This window comes from Coregonus lavaretus (genome assembly GCF_964263955.1).
Source record: "Coregonus lavaretus genome assembly, chromosome: 7".
Classification (NCBI taxonomy): Eukaryota; Metazoa; Chordata; class Actinopteri; order Salmoniformes; family Salmonidae; genus Coregonus; species Coregonus lavaretus.
In genome coordinates, this window is record NC_139994.1 from 31,497,915 (window position 1) to 31,518,268 (window position 20,354).

At 43.5% G+C, this 20,354-nt stretch overlaps 1 protein-coding gene across 2 annotated transcripts in view; it reads right to left on the bottom strand.

Annotated features, from left to right (window-relative positions):
- The window catches only part of LOC311132207 (exostosin-1c), a 112,002-nt gene extending 93,717 nt beyond the window's left edge, over window positions 1-18,285 (bottom strand). The window contains exons 1-2 of one of the 2 annotated variants that reach the window (XM_084165434.1): window positions 18,102-18,285; window positions 1,905-3,266 (exon numbers count right to left, since the gene is read on the bottom strand). In XM_084165434.1, coding sequence (XP_084021560.1) covers window positions 1,905-2,851 — 947 coding nt within the window. In that variant the 5' untranslated portion in view covers window positions 2,852-3,266; window positions 18,102-18,285. The remainder of the gene's footprint in view (window positions 1-1,904; window positions 3,267-18,101) is intronic. The other variant, XM_084165433.1, reaches the window with a different exon arrangement.
- Between the last annotated feature and the right edge of the window lie 2,069 nt (window positions 18,286-20,354).

The window sequence follows — 20,354 nt, forward strand, 5'->3', positions numbered from 1 at the left end:
TGATGAAACAGAACACAAGTTATTACATTTACATTTAAAAAAAAATTATGACACAACCTCACAATAATAACCCTCCCTAAGGGGAGAATCCTAACTTCCACTTAAGTAGAATTTTCTCTTAGTCATGCATTGACGTCAATGAGAGACTAAGGGACTGTAAGCTATTTCTAATGAGAGATACCTGGAGAAAATCTGATCTCTCTGAAATGAAAATGGATGGCCCTCCCTGAACAAAATAAACAAGTGACCATCCCCTATACCCCAAATAATAATTCAAACATAAAGTGGACAGCAGAGAACATGCCTACCGTTTACCCTCACTCCTAGGACAGACCAGAGCCTTAGATATGCCACTTTAGAAACAAAGTAGCTAGAAGGTTGTGGATTTGCAGACCACCGCGGATCGGTGGGGGGGGGGGGGCTCGTTTAGTAAAGTTAGATCAAAGCTGAATCAATGTCTTGCCAGATCACATCATGATTAATTCACATTTTACATAGCAGATTCGAATATAATAGCATATAAGCTTACTGTAGCATAGCAGGCCTATAATATGTTACACCAAAAACACCTCCTCACTCAGTCATTTCTTATCTGAAGCTGAATAGTCAAATATTTTCCTCATGCAGACAAAACTCAACAGCGTGCACGCCGCGGCCTTTGATTGAAACAAAATAGGCCTACAAGAAATGCTAATATTTTGTTAACGCCATCTGCTTTAATTCGCTTGCGAAACAGTTATTCAAGAAGATGTAAATACATATTCCCATGAAACTGATTGAGATCAAATGATTGGCATGCAGTTTGGACATTTCACCGGTAAAACGTGAAGAATTATCATTCACGATTGACAGTGATAATGGCCTATTTGAAATTAGATATGCCTAACTTGGTGTTTGAGGGTATAAAAAATAGAAAATGTTCTTGAGACAAGATGTTTCTAGCATAAAGCATTGAGGACTAAAGCGTTGCTATAGATCATTTTATATAATCAGGTCCATTTAATTTGTATTAAAATCAATTATATCACTAGCAAGCTTTGGAACCCAGGAAGAGTAGGACCCAAGGAACGCCTATCCATTGCAGTGTGTAATGCAGTGTAGCCTAGTTTTACATACACCATCCCAGCAACGCAAAAACTCTGGAAGGAAGTACATTTTCTTCGAAATATAACTTTGCCCTGTGCTTCTCCGAGTATGCTCTTTGTATAACCTAGACCCCTCAAACTCAACTCTGGACCTTGAAGTCAGTTCCACTGAGTGTTTTCATTGTTCCCCTCTAATCAGGGACTGATTTAGACCTGGGACTACAGGTGGGTGCAATTAATTATCAGGTAGAACAGAAAACCAGCAGGCTCTGGACCTCATAGGGTAAGAGTGAATACCCCTGGCCTAGGCCTATAGCCTATAGCACTTGTCAAACTCATTCCATGGTGGCCTGAGTGTCTGCAGGTTTTTGCTCCTCATTGTACTTAATTGATGAATTAAGGTCACTAATTAGTAAGGAACTCCCCACACCTGGCTGTCTAGGGCTTAATTGAAAGGATAAACCAAAAACCTGCAGATACTAGGCCCTTCATGGAATGAGTTTGACACCCCTGGCTTATAATACAGGCTTTGGATAATTTTATTGAGACCACACTAGGCACACTTGATATTACGTGCCCAGCAGAGAATCAGGGATGAGAGGCATCAAACCCTGAGCAATATGACATTTAATTGATTACAAATGACATCACCCTCCCCTGGACAAAAAAAAAAAAAGACTAAACCCTCCCCCTGACTGAAATTGAAAAAGCATGACCCTCCCCCATTTTCCTCCAGGAAACTATTGTGTCATTTGGATCTCTCCCCAACTGAATTGGAAGTTACGATTCGCCGTTCTGCCCCTTAGGAACCTAACTTACCTCTCATACTCTAGGTTGTCATGGTCACAGCGGGCGTCTTTGTGTTTCTCCCAGTCCTTCCCGTGACGGCATGTGGTGAGGGACACTATGTCCTTCCCATTATGGATATGATGCAGGGCATTACGGGTGTCCGAGCCGATGCCTGTTAGATACCGCTTCCCTTTGAACATCAACAGGTACTTTCTGCGCGGGGGTACCGTATTTCGCACCAACCAGCCCCTCTCGCCCCCCTTCTGGGGGTGCTCCTTGGAGAACAGGGGGATGGAGACGTCGAACCCGGGCCGGAAGTGTTCCGTGTTGAGGCTGGCTTTAGCCAGGATGGCCTGGCCGATGTTGAAGCCCAGGTCCTCAGTGTAGTTGGGCCAGGTGCCCGAGTACAGGTTAAAGATAAGGTGGTTCCGCCCCTCGTTCCAGAGCGGGTAACCCTTGATACGATCATCCAAGTTGGGCACGAACTGCCCCGAGAGCTGGTCGCGGTCCAGAGTGTCAATTCCCAAAACGAAGAGACACGCCTCGCGAGGGTCCTTGGTGTAGTACCGCGACTCGCCTATAGACGTCAGTATCTTACGATAGCTCTCCGACACGCGCTCGCCCTTCTCCGACGGGTAGACGTACACTCTAAACCCGTCCCGCCCTCTACGTCGACATCTCGTAAAGTCGAAGCAGGTCTCCATTCGGCAGCGACTGTCTTTATAGATGCCCGTCCAGGCATGGTGACGCTGGCGGGGGGACTCGGCAGAACCAGGCCCCGTCTGGAGTTCCTCCAGCTGGGCATAGCCCGGCAGGAGGGCCCGGTCGTTCCAGTCGGGCCAGGGGCGCACCACATCGCCCCTCTGCTGCACCAGCAGCTTGAAGAGACGGACCTGGACACCGCCGCCCCAGTAGAAGAGCAGCAGCCAGCAGCATGCACACAGCCCCAGCAGGACATACTTCTTACGCGCCTGCATGGAGCCCAGAGTGTCTCTCGTTCTCTTCCTCTATCTCTCTCTCTCTCTTTTTTTCTCTCTCTGCCCCTCAGTTCTAAGCCTCACAAAGGTGTGTGAGTTGTTTCGAAGGTCTAACAAGGAGGGTCCAATATAGAACAATGTGGTAACTTGGACATCATCTCTTCCATGTCTGGTCCAGTCCAGTTTAAGCCCATTGAGGATAAATAAATGGATGTTGAATCCACTCTTTTCTGTTTCTCTTTCTCGTCTCTCTCTCAGATTCGGGTGCTGTTAGCTTGTCTCTTGCTAGACAGTCTCTGTGGCGCTTGTATGCACTTCCTGCGCTGCCCGATGCTGAGGATGATGAAGGGCGATGTCTCCTCTCTCTCAAGCCCTCCTCGCCGCCTCATGGCGCCCGCTGTCTCCCGGGTCTCTCCTGGGGACGTAAACAAACGAGATCACAGCTCAGTACACAATCCGAGGAGCACTCAACAGCACAGTCACAGCACAGCAGCACTAGGTACATTAACAAGTCAAGGAACACTGTCTCAAATGATTCAGCAACACACCATTATGCAATGCACACAACACCCCCTTATACCAACATGCAGATATACTGTATAAACCAAAACATACACTATCAGCATGAAGCGTGTACACACTCAGCAATAAATTAGCACAACGGAGGGTAATTTCATACACGACAGTGCAGTTGGACTACTTTAGGCTATAAAACCATTTTAAGTTGAACTGAACTGATAAAATCTTTATGTAGAACTTGCTTGAAGATGAAAGCTAGTCTCCTCAAACACAGAGCTCGCTCAGTTCAGTTTGCATAGCTGACAGCTCTGGCGAGACACAGATAACAACAAAAAATGGACTCTCAAAGTTTAAACATACCACCACTATCTCTATATTTGAAAATGGTAAAAGTAGTTTGAATGTTTGGTCTGGTTATGCTATTGACGTCCAGTCCTGGAACCGTGGTGTTTTGGTTTTAGTATGCTGAACATGAAGCAGCCAGCTCTGATATTATCATGCACTTCAAGCTCCAGTTGAACAGCATCAGATACAGTTGAGATGCAGTGGAGGGGAAAATGGGGAGCCGTTTAGCAACTGAAGTGAAAATAGAGCCACTTCATGGCGGTGTAACGTCTGTTAATCTTGGGGTGGGGAGAGAGGGGCTTTTTGTTATATTTGAAAACATCATGCAATGGTTTCCAACCCAGTATGTTTTCCAAAGCACCCCCCACCCCCATAACTCCCCAGTGTGTGTGTGTGTGTGTGTGTGTGTGTGTGTGTGTGTGTGTGTGTGTGTGTGTGTGTGTGTGTGTGTGTGTGTGTGTGTGTTTAACACCTCACAGAGCAGACCAGTGTTCCTACTGCCAGCCGCCACACAAAGGCAGCTTTCAGGTCTCACCTGCTCGCCCTCACTTTCTCTTTTCCTCCCTCTCTCTACCTCCGTCCCTCTTTTCTACCTCTCCCTCACATTCCTCTACCTTCTCCATCCATGCGGAATTGATGGCCACCCTTCCGGTTCCTCCTGTTATCAGGCTCCATACATACGGGTGATATTGATCAACAATACATTGTCTCATTAGGCCAGTGTATTGTGATACTATACAGAATGACCTTTGAATGTAAATTGAATGACTACTAAAACATTCATTTCCAACTCATTGTGTCTGTGTGTGTTTATGTCCAACAATGTGTACGTATGGTATGTGAGTGTGTATGCAGGTGCATATGACTATGTGCATGTCAGGCGTTGTCTGTATGCAGGCCTCATGTGACTATTTGTGTGTGTGTGTGTGTGTGTGTGTGTGTGTGTGTGTGTATGCGTCCATGTCTGTGTGTGCATGTGTGTAAGTGAGTGCACATCAGGTAGTGTCAGATAGTAAGCTCACTGAGAGCCATAGAGAGTATGGGTGTTGGTTTCTGGCTCAGCCAAGCTCCTCTCCCACAGAATAGTGGCAATCACACAAAGTTGTAAGGAAACAGACACTAGGGATCCCATTACATAGTGCTCATCAATCATTTACCGGCTCCTTTAGTTAAGACATTGATTTTCCTTTCTGCATTTCTTTGTGCTTTATATCCCCATCCTGCTGAAGTAAAACTCAATCTACCTCAGGATACTCTCACACAGTTAAGACATATATCCAATCTGACAGAAAAAAGGCAACCTGAGGCAGGTTTTTTTTTCGAGGAATGGAAACCGAACCGGGAACGAAAGTGATCTCTAGTGTTCCGGAACAGAAACGTTATTCTGAAATATTGAGAACCGGTTAATAATGTTATTTTTTGGTTCCAGAAATATAGGGGTTCTGCTCGGAACGGAACGATTGACCTGAGCACTATAATGTCTCTAATGATTTGTAGTTTAGGGTGATTGGTAATGATTATGGGAGTTATGATAATGATCATTGTCATGATGGTGACATGATGGTAATGATGATGGTGATGGTAATGACAAGGATGGATTGTCACTTTCTTCTCTAACTAATACCAAGATACAGTATATCCCAAAACAAAAGACACCAAAAAGAAAAATCCCACACTGCCACCAAAGAACCAGGGCTATGTCAACTATCCCCTCCACAAAAATCAGTCATCCCAGTAACCAACTGCCAACATTACGCAAGGCAACAATAGAACCCCAATCTCTATCCTGTTTATTGTACTGTGCAAACGAAAACAGCAGTGTAGCAATAGATGGCATTAACCATAGTAACACAGAAAACCCATTAGCGCTGGGAGCGCTAGCTAATAAATGTAAGCCAATACAAACCTAGGGCACGTCTGGACTTGGGTTAGCCAGTAACAGCCTTTAAGCAAATGCACATAAACACAGACACAGAAACACACACACAGACACCTACAGTGAGAGAAAAAAGTATTTGATCCCCTACTGATTTTGAACGTTTGCCCACTGACAAAGAAATGATCAGTCTATAATTTTAATGGTAGGTTTATTTGAACAGTGAGAGACAGAATAACAACAACAAAATCCAGAAGAACGCATGTCAGAAATGTTATAAATTGATTTGCATTTTAATGAGGGAAATAAGCATTTGACCCCCTCTCAGAAAGATTTCTGGCTCCTATGTGTCTTTTATACAGGTAACGAGCTGAGAGTAGGAGCACACTCTTAAAGGGAGTGCTCCTAATCTCAGCTTGTTACCTGTATAAAAGACACCTGTCCACAAAAGCAATCAATCAATCAGATTCCAAACTCTCCACCATGGCCAAGACCAAAGAGCTCTCCAAGGATGTCAGGGACAAGATTGTAGACCTACACAAGGCTGGAATGGGCTACAAGACCATCGCCAAGCAACTTGGTGAGAAAGTGACCACAGTTGGTGCGATTATTCGCAAATGGAAGAAACACAAAATAACTGTCACCCTCCCTCAGCCTGGGGCTCCATACAAGATCTCACCTTGTGGAGTTGTAATGATCATGAGAACGGTGAAGAATTAGCCCAGAACTACACGGGAGGATCTTGTCAATGATCTCAAGGCAGCTGGGACCATAGTCACCAAGAAAACAATTGGTAACCCACTACGCCGTGGAGGACTGAAATCCTGCAGCGCCCGCAAGGTCCCCCTGCTCAAGAAAGCACATATGCAGGGCCGTCTGAAGTTTGCCAATGAACATCTGAATGATTCAGAGGAGAACTGGGTGAATGTGTTGTGGTCAGATGAGACCAAAATGGAGCTCTTTGGCATCAACTCAACTCGCCGTGTTTGGAGGAGGAGGAATGCTGCCTATGACCCCAAGAACACCATCCCCACCGTCAAACATGGAGGTGGAAACATTATGCTTTGGGGGTGTTTTTCTGCTAAGGGGACAGGACAACTTTACCGCATCAAAGGGACGATGGATGGGGCCATGTACCGTCAAATCTTGGGTGAGAACCTCCTTCCCTCAGCCAGGGCATTGAAAATGGGTCGTGGATGGGTATTCCAGCATGACAATGACCCAAAACACACGGCCATGGCAACAAAGGAGTGGCTCAAGAAGAAGCACATTAAGGTCCTGGAGTGGCCTAGCCAGTCTCCAGACCTTAATCCCATAGAAAATCTGTGAAGGGAGCTGAAGGTTCGAGTTGCCAAACGTCAGCCGCGAAACCTTAATGACTTGGAGAAGATCTGCAAAGAGGAGTGGGACAAAATCCCTCCTGAGATGTGTGCAAACCTGGTGGCCAACTACAAGAAACGTCTGACCTCTGTGATTGCCAACAAGGGTTTTGCCACCAAGTACTAAGTCATGTTTTGCAGAGGGGTCAAATACTTATTTCCCTCATTAAAATGCAAATCAATTTATAACATTTTTGACATGCGTTTTTCTGGATTTTTTTGTTGTTATTCTGTCTCTCACTGTTCAAATAAACCTACCATTAAAATTATAGACTGATCATGTCTTTGTCAGTGGGCAAACGTACAAAATCAGCAGGGGATCAAATACTTTTTTCCCTCACTGTACATATAAGCATACAAACACACACAAATGCATATGGACACACAAAAGCGCACATGCACACACACACACACACACAAACACACACACACCTTGTAGAAGGAGTTATATAGCCTGCTAAGAGAGTGGTGGGAGAGTACAGTGCCTTCAGTAAGTATTCACACCCCTTTACTTTTTCCACATTTTGTTGTGTTACATGTGGGATTAAAATGGATTTAATTGTTTTAAAAAATTGTCACCGATCTACACAAAATACTCTCATGTCAAAATGGAAGAAAAAGTTGAATATTAATTTAAATGTTTTATTTATTTATTTTTAAACACTAATATCTTGATTAGATAAGTATTCAACCCCCTGAGTCAATACATGTTAGAAACACCTTTGGTAGCGATTACAGCTGTGAGTCTTTTGGGGTTGGTCTCTAAGAGCTTTGCACACCTGGATTGTACAATATTTGCCCATTATTCTTTTAAGAGTTCTTCAAGCTCTTTCAAGTTGGTTGTTGATCATTGCTAGAGAGCCATTTTCAAATCTTGCCATAGATTTTCAAGCCGATTTAAGTCAAAACTGTAACTAGGCCACTCAGCAACTGTCAATGTCGTCTTTGTTAGCAACTCCAGTGTAGATTTGGCCTTTTGATTTAGGTTATTATCCTGCTTAAAGGTGAATTAGTCTCCCAGTGTCTGTTGGAAAGCAGACTGAACCAGGTTTTCCTATACGATTTTGCCTGCGCTTAGTAGTATTCCATTTCTTTTATCCAAATATACTCCCTAGTCCTTGCCGATGACAAGCATACCCATAACATGATGCAGCCACCACCATGCTTGAAAATATGAAGCGTGGTACTCAATGATGTGTTGTTGGATTTGCCCCAAACAAAACGCTTTGTATTCAGGACTAAAAGTTATTTTCTTTGCCACATTTTTTGCAGTATTATTAAAGTGTCTTGTTGAAAACAAGATGCATGTTTTGGAATATTTTTTATTCTACACAAGCTTCCTTCTTTTCACTCTGGTTGGTATTGTGGAGTAACTACAATGTTGTTGATACATCCTCAGTTTTCTCCTATCATTGCCATTAAACTCTGTAACTGTTTTAAAGCCACCATTGGCCTCGCGGTGAAATCCCTGAGAGGTTTTCTTCCTCTCCGGCAACTGAGTTAGGAAGGACTCCTGTATCTTTGCAGTGACTGGGTGTATCGATACACCATCCAAAGCCTAATTAATAACTAATTAACAAATATTCAGTGTCAGTTTTTTTCTTCTTTTTACCCATCTACTAATAGGTGCCCTTCTTTGCTAGGCATTGGAAAACTCCCTGGTCTTTGTGGTTGATTCTGTGCTTGAATTTCCTTACTCAATTGAGGGACCTTACAGATAATTATACACTACCAGTCAAAAGTTTGGACACACCTACTCATTCAAGGGTTTTTCTTCATTTTTACATTTTAGAATAATAGTGAAGACATCAAAACTATGAAATAACACATATGGAATCATGTACTAACCAAAAAAGTGTTAAACAAATCAAAATATATTATATTTGAGATTCTTCAAATAGCCACCCTTTGCCTTGATGACAGCTTTGCACACTCTTGGCATTCTCTCAAACAGCCTCATGAGGTAGTCACCTGGAATACATTTCAATTAACAGGTGTGCCTTCTTAAAAGTTAATTTATGGAATTTCTTAATGCGTTTGAGCCAATCAGTTGTGTTGTGACAAGGTAGGGGTGGTGTACAGAAGACAGCCCTATTTGGTAAAAGACCAAGTCCATATTATGGCAAGAACAGCTCAAATAAGCAAAGAGAAATGACAGTCCATCATTACTTTAAGACATGAAGGTCAGTCAACATGGAAAATGTCAAGAACTTTGAAAGTTTCTTCAAGTGCAGTCGCAAAAACCATCAAGCGCTATGATGCAACTGGCTCTCATGAGGATCGCCACAGGAATGGAAGAGTCACCTCTGCTGCAGAAGATAAGTTCATTAGAGTTAACATCCTCAGAAATTTCAGCCCAAATAAATGCTTCACAGAGTTCAAGTCACAGACACATCTCAACATCAACTGTTCAGAGGGAACTGTGTGAATCAGGCCTTCATGGTCGAATTGCTGCAAAGAAACCACTACTAAAGGACACCAATAAGAAGAAGAGACCTGCTTGGGCCACGAAACACGAGCAATGGACATTAGACAGGTGGAAATTTGTCCTTTGGTTTGGAGTCCAAATAGGAGATTTTTAGTTCCAAACGCCTCGTCTTTGTGAGACGCGGTGTGGGTGAACGGATGATCTCTGCATGTGTAGTTCCCATCATAAAGCATGGAGGAGGAGGTGTTATGGTGTGTGGGTGCTTTGCTGGTGACACTGTCTGTGATTTATTTAGAATTCAAGGCACACTTAACCAGCATGGCTACCACAGCATTCTGCAGCGATATGCCATCCCATCTGGTTTGGGCTTAGTGGGACTATCATTTGTTTTCAACAGGACAATGACCCAACACACCTCCAGGCTGTGTAAGGGCTATTTTACCAAGAAGGAGAGTGATGGAGTGCTGCATCAGATTACCTGGCCTCCACAATCCCACGACCTCAACCCAATTGAGATGGTTTGGGATGAGTCGGACAGCAGAGTGAAGGAAAAGCAGCCAACACATGCTCAGCATATGTGGGAACTCCTTCAAGACTGTTGGAAAAGCATTCCAGGTGAAGCTGGTTGAGAGAATGCCAAGAGTGTGCAAAGCTGTCATCAAGGCAAAGGGTGGCTATTTGAAGAATCTCAAATATAATATATTTTGATTTGTTTAACACTTTGTTGGTTACTACATGATTCCATATGTGTTATTTCATAGTTTTGATGTCTTCACTATTATTCTACAGTGTAGAAAATAGTAAAAATACAGAAAAACCCTTGAATGAGTAGGTGTGTCCAAACTTTTGACTGGTACTATATGTGTGGGGTACAGTGATGGGGTAGTCATTATAAAATCATGTTATTGAACATGAATGAGTCCACGCAACTTATTATGTGATTTGTTAAGCACATTTTTACTCCTGAACTTATGTAGGCTTGCCATAACAAAGGGGTTGAATACTTATTGACAAAAAAAATTAAAGAAACTCAATTCCACTTTGACATGATGGGGTATTGTGTCCATTATAAATTCAGGCTGTAACACAATAAAATGTGGAAAAAGTAAAGGGGTGTAAATACTTTCTGAAGGCACTGTATGTGGCTCCACTGTCACAGATCAATGATGAATGGATCAGTATGGTGGGGCCTAGCACTAAGAAAGACCCCAGTGTCTGTTGAGGAGCCTTGAGGAGCCTAAGGGAAAGTACAGGGTTCAGACAGAGGTGAACCTTTAGGGTTCTTGTTGAAAGATCTTAGACTGCATACTTAATTTCTTCCTTCTTTCCATATTTTGTATGGTTGATCACTGGTCTGACAGGATTGAGAAGCTTTGACACATACGGTAAACAAGGGTTTGGATTTGTTTCTATTTCCACCACCAATACGTTGATGTCAGACTCAAGATCAGATCAAGAAGGTATCTGTGAAGTATTTCACCTTAGCCTTAAGATATGGGGTGAAATAATGTGTGGAAGCTGTCTGAAAACCCAATACAGAAAAAGCAGCCAAGGAAATTCTTTAGTAATTTGTCTCACAAGAAGACATGAGATTTGAAAGAGTACAGTCTCTCTAGGGAATACAGCCTTGAGATGACAGTGACTTGCCTTTTATGGTAATTAGTGAATTCAAATAAGAAGGACTTTTGGGATGTGTGATGTAGATACTGCAATGCATTGTGTGAAGGCCAACACACAAGGAAGAAGATGGGTCGTCAAAGTATTACAGAGTTAAATATACAGCAATTCCTCCCTCTCACTAATCAATGAGTCATTCCACCTCAAAAAGCACAAGAAAGAGGATTGACACACACCATCTCAGATTGTTCTGAAATTGTTTCTGTAGTTAGAAATGGAAAAGATGGGCATTTCTGCAACTTTATTTTGTTTAAATATAATTTGATCTCTGAGAAATTAAGCTAATTGATTGCACCCAAATTGGCCATTTACATTTATAGGATTTGTATAATATTCAATAAATATAGTACCCAACATCCGGTTTGCACAAAAACCTCTTCTTAACAATGATTAAGATGTGAGGAATCCAAATAAATGGTCAAACGCCCCCCACAGACCCCCCAAACCCCACCCCAATGGCCAGTATACAGTATCAGTTCACTATGTTTGACAAGTTGTATGAAGCTGTAATTCTACCAAATTTTCTCCCCAATTTTGTGATATCCAATTGGTAGTTACGACCTTGTCTCATCACTGCGTCCTCCGAAACTGCTTCTTAACACACTGCTCGCTTAACCCGAAAGTCAGCCTTACCAATGTGTCGGAGGAAACAGGGAAAAACAAACATCACAAATTCACTGAGAATACATTACATAGTATGAATAAGCAATACTCCAAGTCGCAGCTTCATACAACTTGTCAAATGCTTGCTATGCTCAAACCCTACACCCCAACCCGAGCACTCCGTTCTGCCACCTCTGGTCTCTTGGCCCTCCACCCCTACGGGAGGGCAGCTCCCGCTCAGCCCAGTCCAAGCTCTTCTCTGTCCTGGCGCACCACTGGTGAAACCAGCTTCCCTCTGAAGCTAGGACAGCAGAGTCCCTGCCCATCTACCAAAAACATCTGAAACCCTCCCTATTCAAAGAGTATCTTATTATTTGTTTTACTTTTTCGTGATATCCAATTAGTAGTTACAGTCCTGTCCCATCGCTGCAACTCCCTTATGGATTCGGGAGAGGCGTAGGTCGAGAGCCATGTGTCCTCCAAAACACGCACTGCTTCTTGACACACTGCTCACTTAACCAGCCGCACCAATGTGTCGGAGGAAACACCGTACAACTGGCGACCGTGTCAGAGTGCATGCACCTGGCCCACCACAGGACAAGGACATCCCGGCCAGCCAAACTCTCCCCTAACCTGGACGACGCTGGGCCAATTGTGCGCCGCCTCATGGGTCTCCCGGTCACGGCTGGCTGTGACACAGCCCGGGATCGAACCCGGGTCTGTAGTGACAACTCAAGCACTGCGATGCAATGCCTTAGACCGCTGCGCCACTCGTGATGCCCTTGAAAGAGTATCTTAAATAAACCCAAAGCACCCCCCCCCCACCAAATACAAAGAAAAGGCCTTTTGTGAACTAACACGCGCACTTGACTTTTCTCCCCCCTTACTTTATTGAGGAAAAATGTACTTACTATGACTGTGATATGTGGTTGTCCCACCTAGCTATCTTAAGATGAATGCACTAACTGTAAGTCACTCTGGATAAAATGTCAAACATAGAGAACTGATAGTGTATACTGGGGGTCTGTGGGTGGCGTTTTACCATTTATTTGGATTCCTCTTAATCATTGTTAATAAGGGGTTTTTGTGCAAATCGGATGTTGGGTACTATATTTATTGAATATTATATGAATCCTATCAATTTAAATGGCCAATTTGGGTGCAATCAATTAGCTTAATTTCTCAGAGTTCAAATCGTCTTTCAACAAAATAATGTTGCAGGAATGCTTATCTTATCTGTTTCTAACTACAGAAACGATTTTAGAACAATCTGAGATGGTGGGTGTCATGGCTTGAAATGACATGGAACGACCCCAATGTTTGTTTATACAAAATAAATCTACTTGCCACCTGTGTGTTTGCATTGAGCATTAAAAGCCACACAGTAAACATTAAAGGTGTAGACTGTGCCTTGTGAAATCTCTTTATTAGCAAGACAAACAAGCTCCAAGTTCCCTTGTCCATCCTAACGTCTCTACCCATATACCTACACAGCATCCTAGTCTCTGGCTCTGGGTTTGTTGTTAGTTCACATGCTTCAGTCAGTGTGGGTGACAGCTGGACTAGCGGCCTGCTCAAAGCTCATCCCTCCATCCCTCCTCCTCCGCCTCTCTCAGGGCCTCGAGCACTACCTGCCTGCCCTCAACTTTGCCTGCTGTTCCCACAAGACTAACTAGAGTGTCTCTGCAGCTATCGAAGGAAATGCAATTGAATTGAATCATCAGTAGATTGGATCGTGTTTACAGCAACCGTCGACTATAACTCAGATGCAATAATACAGAAAGGTAGCAGGGTGGGGAATATGTATGAAGGCATTGATAGAAACTGAAATGAGCTTGCGTTGGACTCTGAAGGGAGTAGTAATTTCCTCTGTGCATGGGGAGGCAATACTATTATGTCAGAGATGATTTGCGTAGGTATATAAAGCAGACCATAAACTGACACTAGATCAGCAGCGTCTGTTTTTAAAATAATAACTAAACAGAGTTGGCATGCCTGAGTCAGTGTCTAAATGAGAATGTGTTCCCAGTCAACCTGGTAAAATAAGAGTTAAAAAAGTATATCTGCTTGATAAAGTTACACAGAGACTCAAATCCTGAACTCCTACTTGTTAGTCTTTCTGCCAACGTGTTCAGTTAGTAGGCTGTGTTTGTGTGGGTGCGTGTGCATGTGTGTGTGTGTGTTTGTTTTCGTGCACACACACACCTTTGTTTACTGGACGAAAGCTGGATACACATGTTAGTCCAGGGAAATGAACTGTTCCTGAAGAAAAACAAATCTTGCAGTGAGGTGAAAGGCGAAGCCAGACTAAAATTAAACGCTGGTCTCTGTCATTAAAGGCTGGAGAGCCATAGTGGCAATTCTAAGGGCCTCCTATTCCTATCCTTATTGTCCCATGCAATGTGTGTTTGTGGGGACGTGTGTGTTTGTGGGGAAAACCTGACCAGGAATGACTGAGGTTGTGGTCGAGGGGTTTGTCTGCTGTCATATCAGTCTGCGGTCATCTCAGAAAGTGCTTTTGTGAAAAAGGAGAACAGGAACAGTCCAACCAACACCCAAAGCACCAAGGGCTTCTAGATGATTTGAATGTTGTGTTTTCTTTCTCTTTGCCCTGTTTTCATCCAAGGTTTCTGATTGTTACAATGGAGGCAGCTCACACACACATTTTTTTTCCATGACCATGGCCATTAATAAATTGGGTTATTTTCTGTCTACAGTGAGCTAGTAGAGAGGAATTTGTCAATTTAGTAGAGATTACCTGAGGACCGTAATCACCATAAACCTAATCAAGCCCTGGTATTTTTATGAGGACATTTTCTTGATAGTTGTGCTTTTCTACCTAATAAAACCGTGTTGCTCTGCGTGTTGCGAATCTGCGAGAGACTCTGACACGGTTAATAAGATGTTTATCTCTAGCCTGAACGACCCGTGCCTAGCCTCCCACCGCCTCAACGATAATTACAACCCGGCTTGATTAATTATGTCTCAACAATATGCTGCTCTCACTCCGACGCCACGAGGGCTAATTAAGCAAACGTACAAGATGGGTTGGAACAATTAGGGCTGCTAGGGCTGCTAGCTTAGCATCGACTAGTGCTGCTCACACAGCAGAGCATGTAGGATATGGAACACAACTTATCGTGCTATCTGCATGGGGCTCTAAGCAGAAGATACCCTCTATCTCCAGATCTGGGATCAGATTATAGTGAAATATCCTAACCTTGACTACGGGGGATGAAAGTAAAATGTGATCTTGGATCCGTTCTAAAGGACAATTTCACAACTACATGATGATCAGTCCAAGGAAAAATAAATGATTATCCATGGGGTTGGAATCTAAGGAGTGATGTGTTAGAGTGGCCTGGAACAAAGATAATATTTTCTATGCCTATGGGGTGCCAGTGTTTTATGGGGGTGTCCTGATTTGTTATGGCAGTGCCCAGCAATCCTATAATGCAAACATTGCTTCCTCCGTTATGATACCCATTCTAGAAGCAGCCAGCCAACATCCACTATGTCTAACTCGTACCCCGTCCTTCACTATTCAAAATGAGGTAATATATTAAGTGTGACATAATGCAATGAGTCTGCCATGCTTGTCAGAGCAGCAGGGAGCCGAGTCACTTTGAATCACCTATCCACTATTCACATCTCTATATACCATGGTATCACACTCAAGCTGAGTCATACAGTATAGACTAGACCAGATTGCATGATGATTCTTTCAACACCTTTACTAAGCTACGTTCTCCGAATATGGATAAAATAATAACTAGAATCTAGAATCCTGAAAGAGAAGCTAGAATCCTTAGTTGCTACATTCATTTTTGGACTTACAAAAACATGATATACACTGAGTATACCAAACATTAGGTACACCTTCCTAATATTGAGTTGCACCCCCCCTCAGCCTCAATTCGTCGGGGCATGGACTCTACAAGGTGTCAAAAGCGTTCCACAGGGATGCTGGTCCATGTTGACTCCAATGCTTCCCACAGTTGTGTCAAGTTGGATGGATGTCCTTTGGGTGGTGGACCATTCTTGATACACACAGGAAACTGTTGAGTGTGAAAAACCCAGCTGTGTTGCAGTTCTTGACACAAACCGGTACACCTGGCACCTACTACCATACCCCGTTCAAAGGCACTTAAACATTTTGTCTTGCCCATTCACCCTCTGAATGGCACACATACACAATCCATGTCCTTCTTAAACCTGTCTCCTCCCCTTCATCTACACTGATTGAAGTGGATTTAACAGTTGACATCAATAAGGGATCATAGCTTTCACCTGGATTCACCTGGTCAGTCTATGTCATGGAAAGAGCAGGTGATCTTAATGTTTTGTGTACTCAGTGTATACTCATTGATTCTTGAAGAATATAACTTGTGTCTCATGAGCTTAGTTCAACTGTCCTACCCCATCAGAACCCAAAATATAAGCTTGTTTTACTCCAATGTTTGTAAACAATAATATGCCATTTACAGATGCTTTTATCCAAAACGACTTACAGTCATGCATGCATACATTTTTGTGTATGGGTGGTCCCGGGGATCGAACCCACTACCCTGGTGTTACAAGCGCTGTGCTCTACCAGCTGAGCTACAGAGGACCACATGCAAATGTAAACAAACACTGTATAGCCTCAAAACATGGTTAAAACTAGATGTTGTTATCATGGATGGTCAATCCTTGAATCCATAGCTCTGTGTATTCATTTGAGAGTGGATACATTTCTCCAGGCCCATCCCTCAGCTAGCTTTAAAAGCTATTACTGTTTGGTAGCAGTGAATGTGAACTCCACAGGTTTTGTGTTCTGGTTTAAAAATATTTCTTTGGCCTATGTGGGTCCCTGTCCTTGGCTGCACTTCATCAGTCAATACCATAAATTAATTATTGTCATGGGATGTCACCATTTAATTTTCCGCCCAAATACTTCACAACTTAATTGGTTCTGACACCTCTCTTGAAATTGGGGATGCTGAGTTCCATAGCTCAATCAGTGTATCCAATCGGAGTGTGCAAGAAAGGCATCTCTCAGCTTCCACACTTGAAAAAACAGGGTCATCCATCATCACAACTCAAAATGTGTCAAGGGCATTTCCAAGACACACACACATGGTCATGCGTAATGTTATGTTAATAGATTTGAAATTTCATTTACGAATGCCATCATTCTATTGCATCAAGAAAATTACACCCATATTAGATATTTCTGAAGCAGAGAAAAGTCAACCTTAATCATTTTCTACATAATTCTTAATTCTCAGGAAAAAAAAGCAAACAGTATAATAGTAGCCTAGGTTATTGTGTTGTTACCTGTACTTATTGTGGTCCTTTATTGTGGTTCTACGTAAATGACAGGCAGACAGTGTCATCCACTTTCAAAAGTAAGTATTTAGTCCTTGTCGGCAATTTCTTACTGAGTTGTCAGCAATAGTTCTCAACAGAATCTGTTATTGCTTGCCTCTGTTCTCTTGCCGCTCCTCTAGCTACAGAGGCACGTTTTGTTTGCGTACAAGTTGAGCGTCCTTTTTAGCTGCACGAGGGTAGTTTAATGCCTGGTTGAGGCACTTCGCACTAACGGTCCTCTCGATTTACGAGCTCTAGAACATGACTGAGTTACACGACAGACCCGCAAATGTACGCACCGGGCGCGTCCATAAAAATAATCTCACCGCCGCGATTCCCTCCGCCCTGTCTGCGCTCACAATTAGGCTACAGTGTTCTCCCTCTCCACAAGTGGCGTAATTTTGATGTTCGCACTACCTGGAGCCACATTAAACCACAAGCTTTCTCTACAGCAAGAAAATTAACACAATATTTCATATGATTCACTCTCACTCAATATTCAACTTGCCACTATATGCTAGGCTATAGGAATAGACTGCAGCCTATCCCTGGGTCACGACAAGTGTCTATCACTCCCGTATTTGCACACCCTTTATATGAGCATGAGCGTGTCGATGGCGTTGGAGCAATTCGGTAGAAGGTATGGAAACAATGCATAGGGGAAATAAACAATAGAGGGGTGGCTACAAATAGACCAAGCATTCAAATGCACTGCCATCGGTTCATGGGCTACTCGTAGAATATGTCAACAGTGACAGTATGGACTGAGCGGAGCATGCAGACTCCGTAGCCTATGCTATGCTCGTTCACTTAATATGAAATATGAACATTGAAGAGGCACAATGCCCTTGGACACTGTGCACAATATCAGATGCAGGATCACTTCTTAGTCTATAAACCCTTGTCTATATTGTGTGATTGAAGATAATCCTGTAGATTACTTCCGGAGTGCAATATGCAGTCATTGATATAGGCTATTGAACAGCAATACAGACATACGAGCGCCCAGCAATAGTCTCCGGGCTACATCACCAGTGCACTCCGCCTGCTTTCTTCGGGCAGAGAACTCACCCTCACCGGGGGGGAAACAAAGCGCAATTCCCCGCTCAGGCGATTTCCTTTTCACTCCTCGGCCAAGCATTTGCAAATCACCTCCGCATGAATGCACAGGTTATTCTTCGATACCGGTATTGGGCTATCTGCGACAAATGGTCAATTTTTAACATCCACAACATTCCAAAGACGACCCGCCCCCGGCGTTTGTGATTGGTTCTCACAGCGCCTAGGTACCTCCGTCTTGCAAGCTGTATTTAAAGAAAACAGGCACATCTGGCCATCGGTTCAGCGCAACTGGAGGATTTCGGAACCACTGAATTACGCAAACAGAACGGCTTCGACTTTGAAGTGAACCCTACATATGTCGGCAATTGATTTGGGTTCAAGATAAATATTGCAAAACTCTAAACTAGGCTTGCATGCTGAGTTTTTCTGTGATATAATTTAATCTATACTGAACAAAAATATAAACGCAACATGTAAAGTGTTGGTCTCATGTTTCATGAGCTGAAATAAAAGATCCCAGACATTTTCCATATGCACAATAAGCTTAATTCTCTCAAATTGTGTGCACACATTTGTTTACATCCCTGTTGGTGAACATTTCTCCTTTGCCAAGATAATCCATCCACCTGACAGGTGTGACATATCAAGAAGCTGATTAATCAGCATGATCATTACACAGGTGCACATTGTGCTGGGGACAATAAAAGGCCACTCTAAAATGTGCAGTTTTGTCACACAACACAATGCCACAGATGTCTCAAGTTTTGAGGGAGTGTGCAATTGGCATGCTGACTGCAGGAATGTCCACCAGAGCTGTTGCCAGAGAACTGAATGTTAATTTCTCTACCATAAGCCGCCTCCAACGTCGTTTTAGAGAATTTGGCAGTACGTTCAACTGGCCAGCCCAGGACCTCCACATCTAGCTTCTTAACCTGCGAGATTGTCTGAGACCAGCCACCCAGACAACTGATGAAACTGAGGAGTATTTATGTCTGTAATAAAACCCTTTTGTGGGGAAAAACTCATTCTGATTGGCTGGGCCTGGCTCCCAAGTGGGTGGGCCTATGCCCTCCCATGCCCACCGATGGCTGCGCCCCTGCCCAGTAATTTGAAATCCATAGATTAGGGCCTAATTTATTTATTTCAATTGACTGACTTCCTTATATGAACTGTAACTCAGTAAAATTGTTGAAATTGTTGCATGTTGCGTTTATATTTTTGTTCAGTATAGTTTGATCAGAAAGGACGAGGATGAAACATTTAAATTCACACACACACACACACACACACACACACACACACACACACACACACAAACACACACATACACACACAATTCATAACTTAGGCTACTATGTTACATTGTCAATTAAATGTTATGTAGGCCTACAGTATACAGTGCTATCATCAAAATGAAGAGAAAGGAAATAGTTTTATGCTCATATGAGGAAGATGATCAAGACAACAGTATGATCAAGGTGGTCTTCTTTGTGACTAGCCTATACCCAAATGCTGGTAATTTTCTATGCACCTAGCGCCTCCCTGTGTTCTAAAGTTGTAACTATTCATACTGTCTCTGTCTCCTTTGTGAGGCTGCTCCATGCTCCCTGGGCTTTTTTTTTTAACCCCCTTTTTCTCCCCAATTGCGATCTTGTCTCATCGCTCCCAACAGGTTCTGGAGAGGTGAAGGTCAAGTAATACGTCCTCTGAAACATGACCCGCCAAGCTGCGCTTCTTAATACCCGCTCGCTTAACCCAGAAGCCAGCCGCACCAATGCGTTGGAGGAAACACCGTTCAACTGACGACCGAGGTCAGCTTGCAGACGCCCGGCCCACCACAAGACCCACCACAAGGAGTCGCTAGAGCATGATGAGCCAAGTAAAGCACCCCCGGCCAAACCATCCCCTAACCCAGACGACACTGGTACAATTGTGTGCCACCCTATGGGACTCCCGGTCACGGCCGATTGTGACACAGCCTGGGATCAAACCCCAGGCTGTAGTGACGCCGCAACACTGCGATGCAGTGCCTTAGACCGCTCTGCCACTCGGGAAGCCTCCCTGGCCTTTTCTCAATTTGTATTGCTCAACTCCTGCATCCTCCGTCGTCTCTCGCCTCCTTTTGAAAAAGGTCAAAGGTAATCGAGGCGGCGAGGAGAACTTGGACGAAAATGCACTTGTATGAAATGAGACTCTCCTTTTCCACTCATTGTTAGGCCTACTGCTGCTAGGTAGCTCTCTCTATGCTCTCTCCCTCCCCTC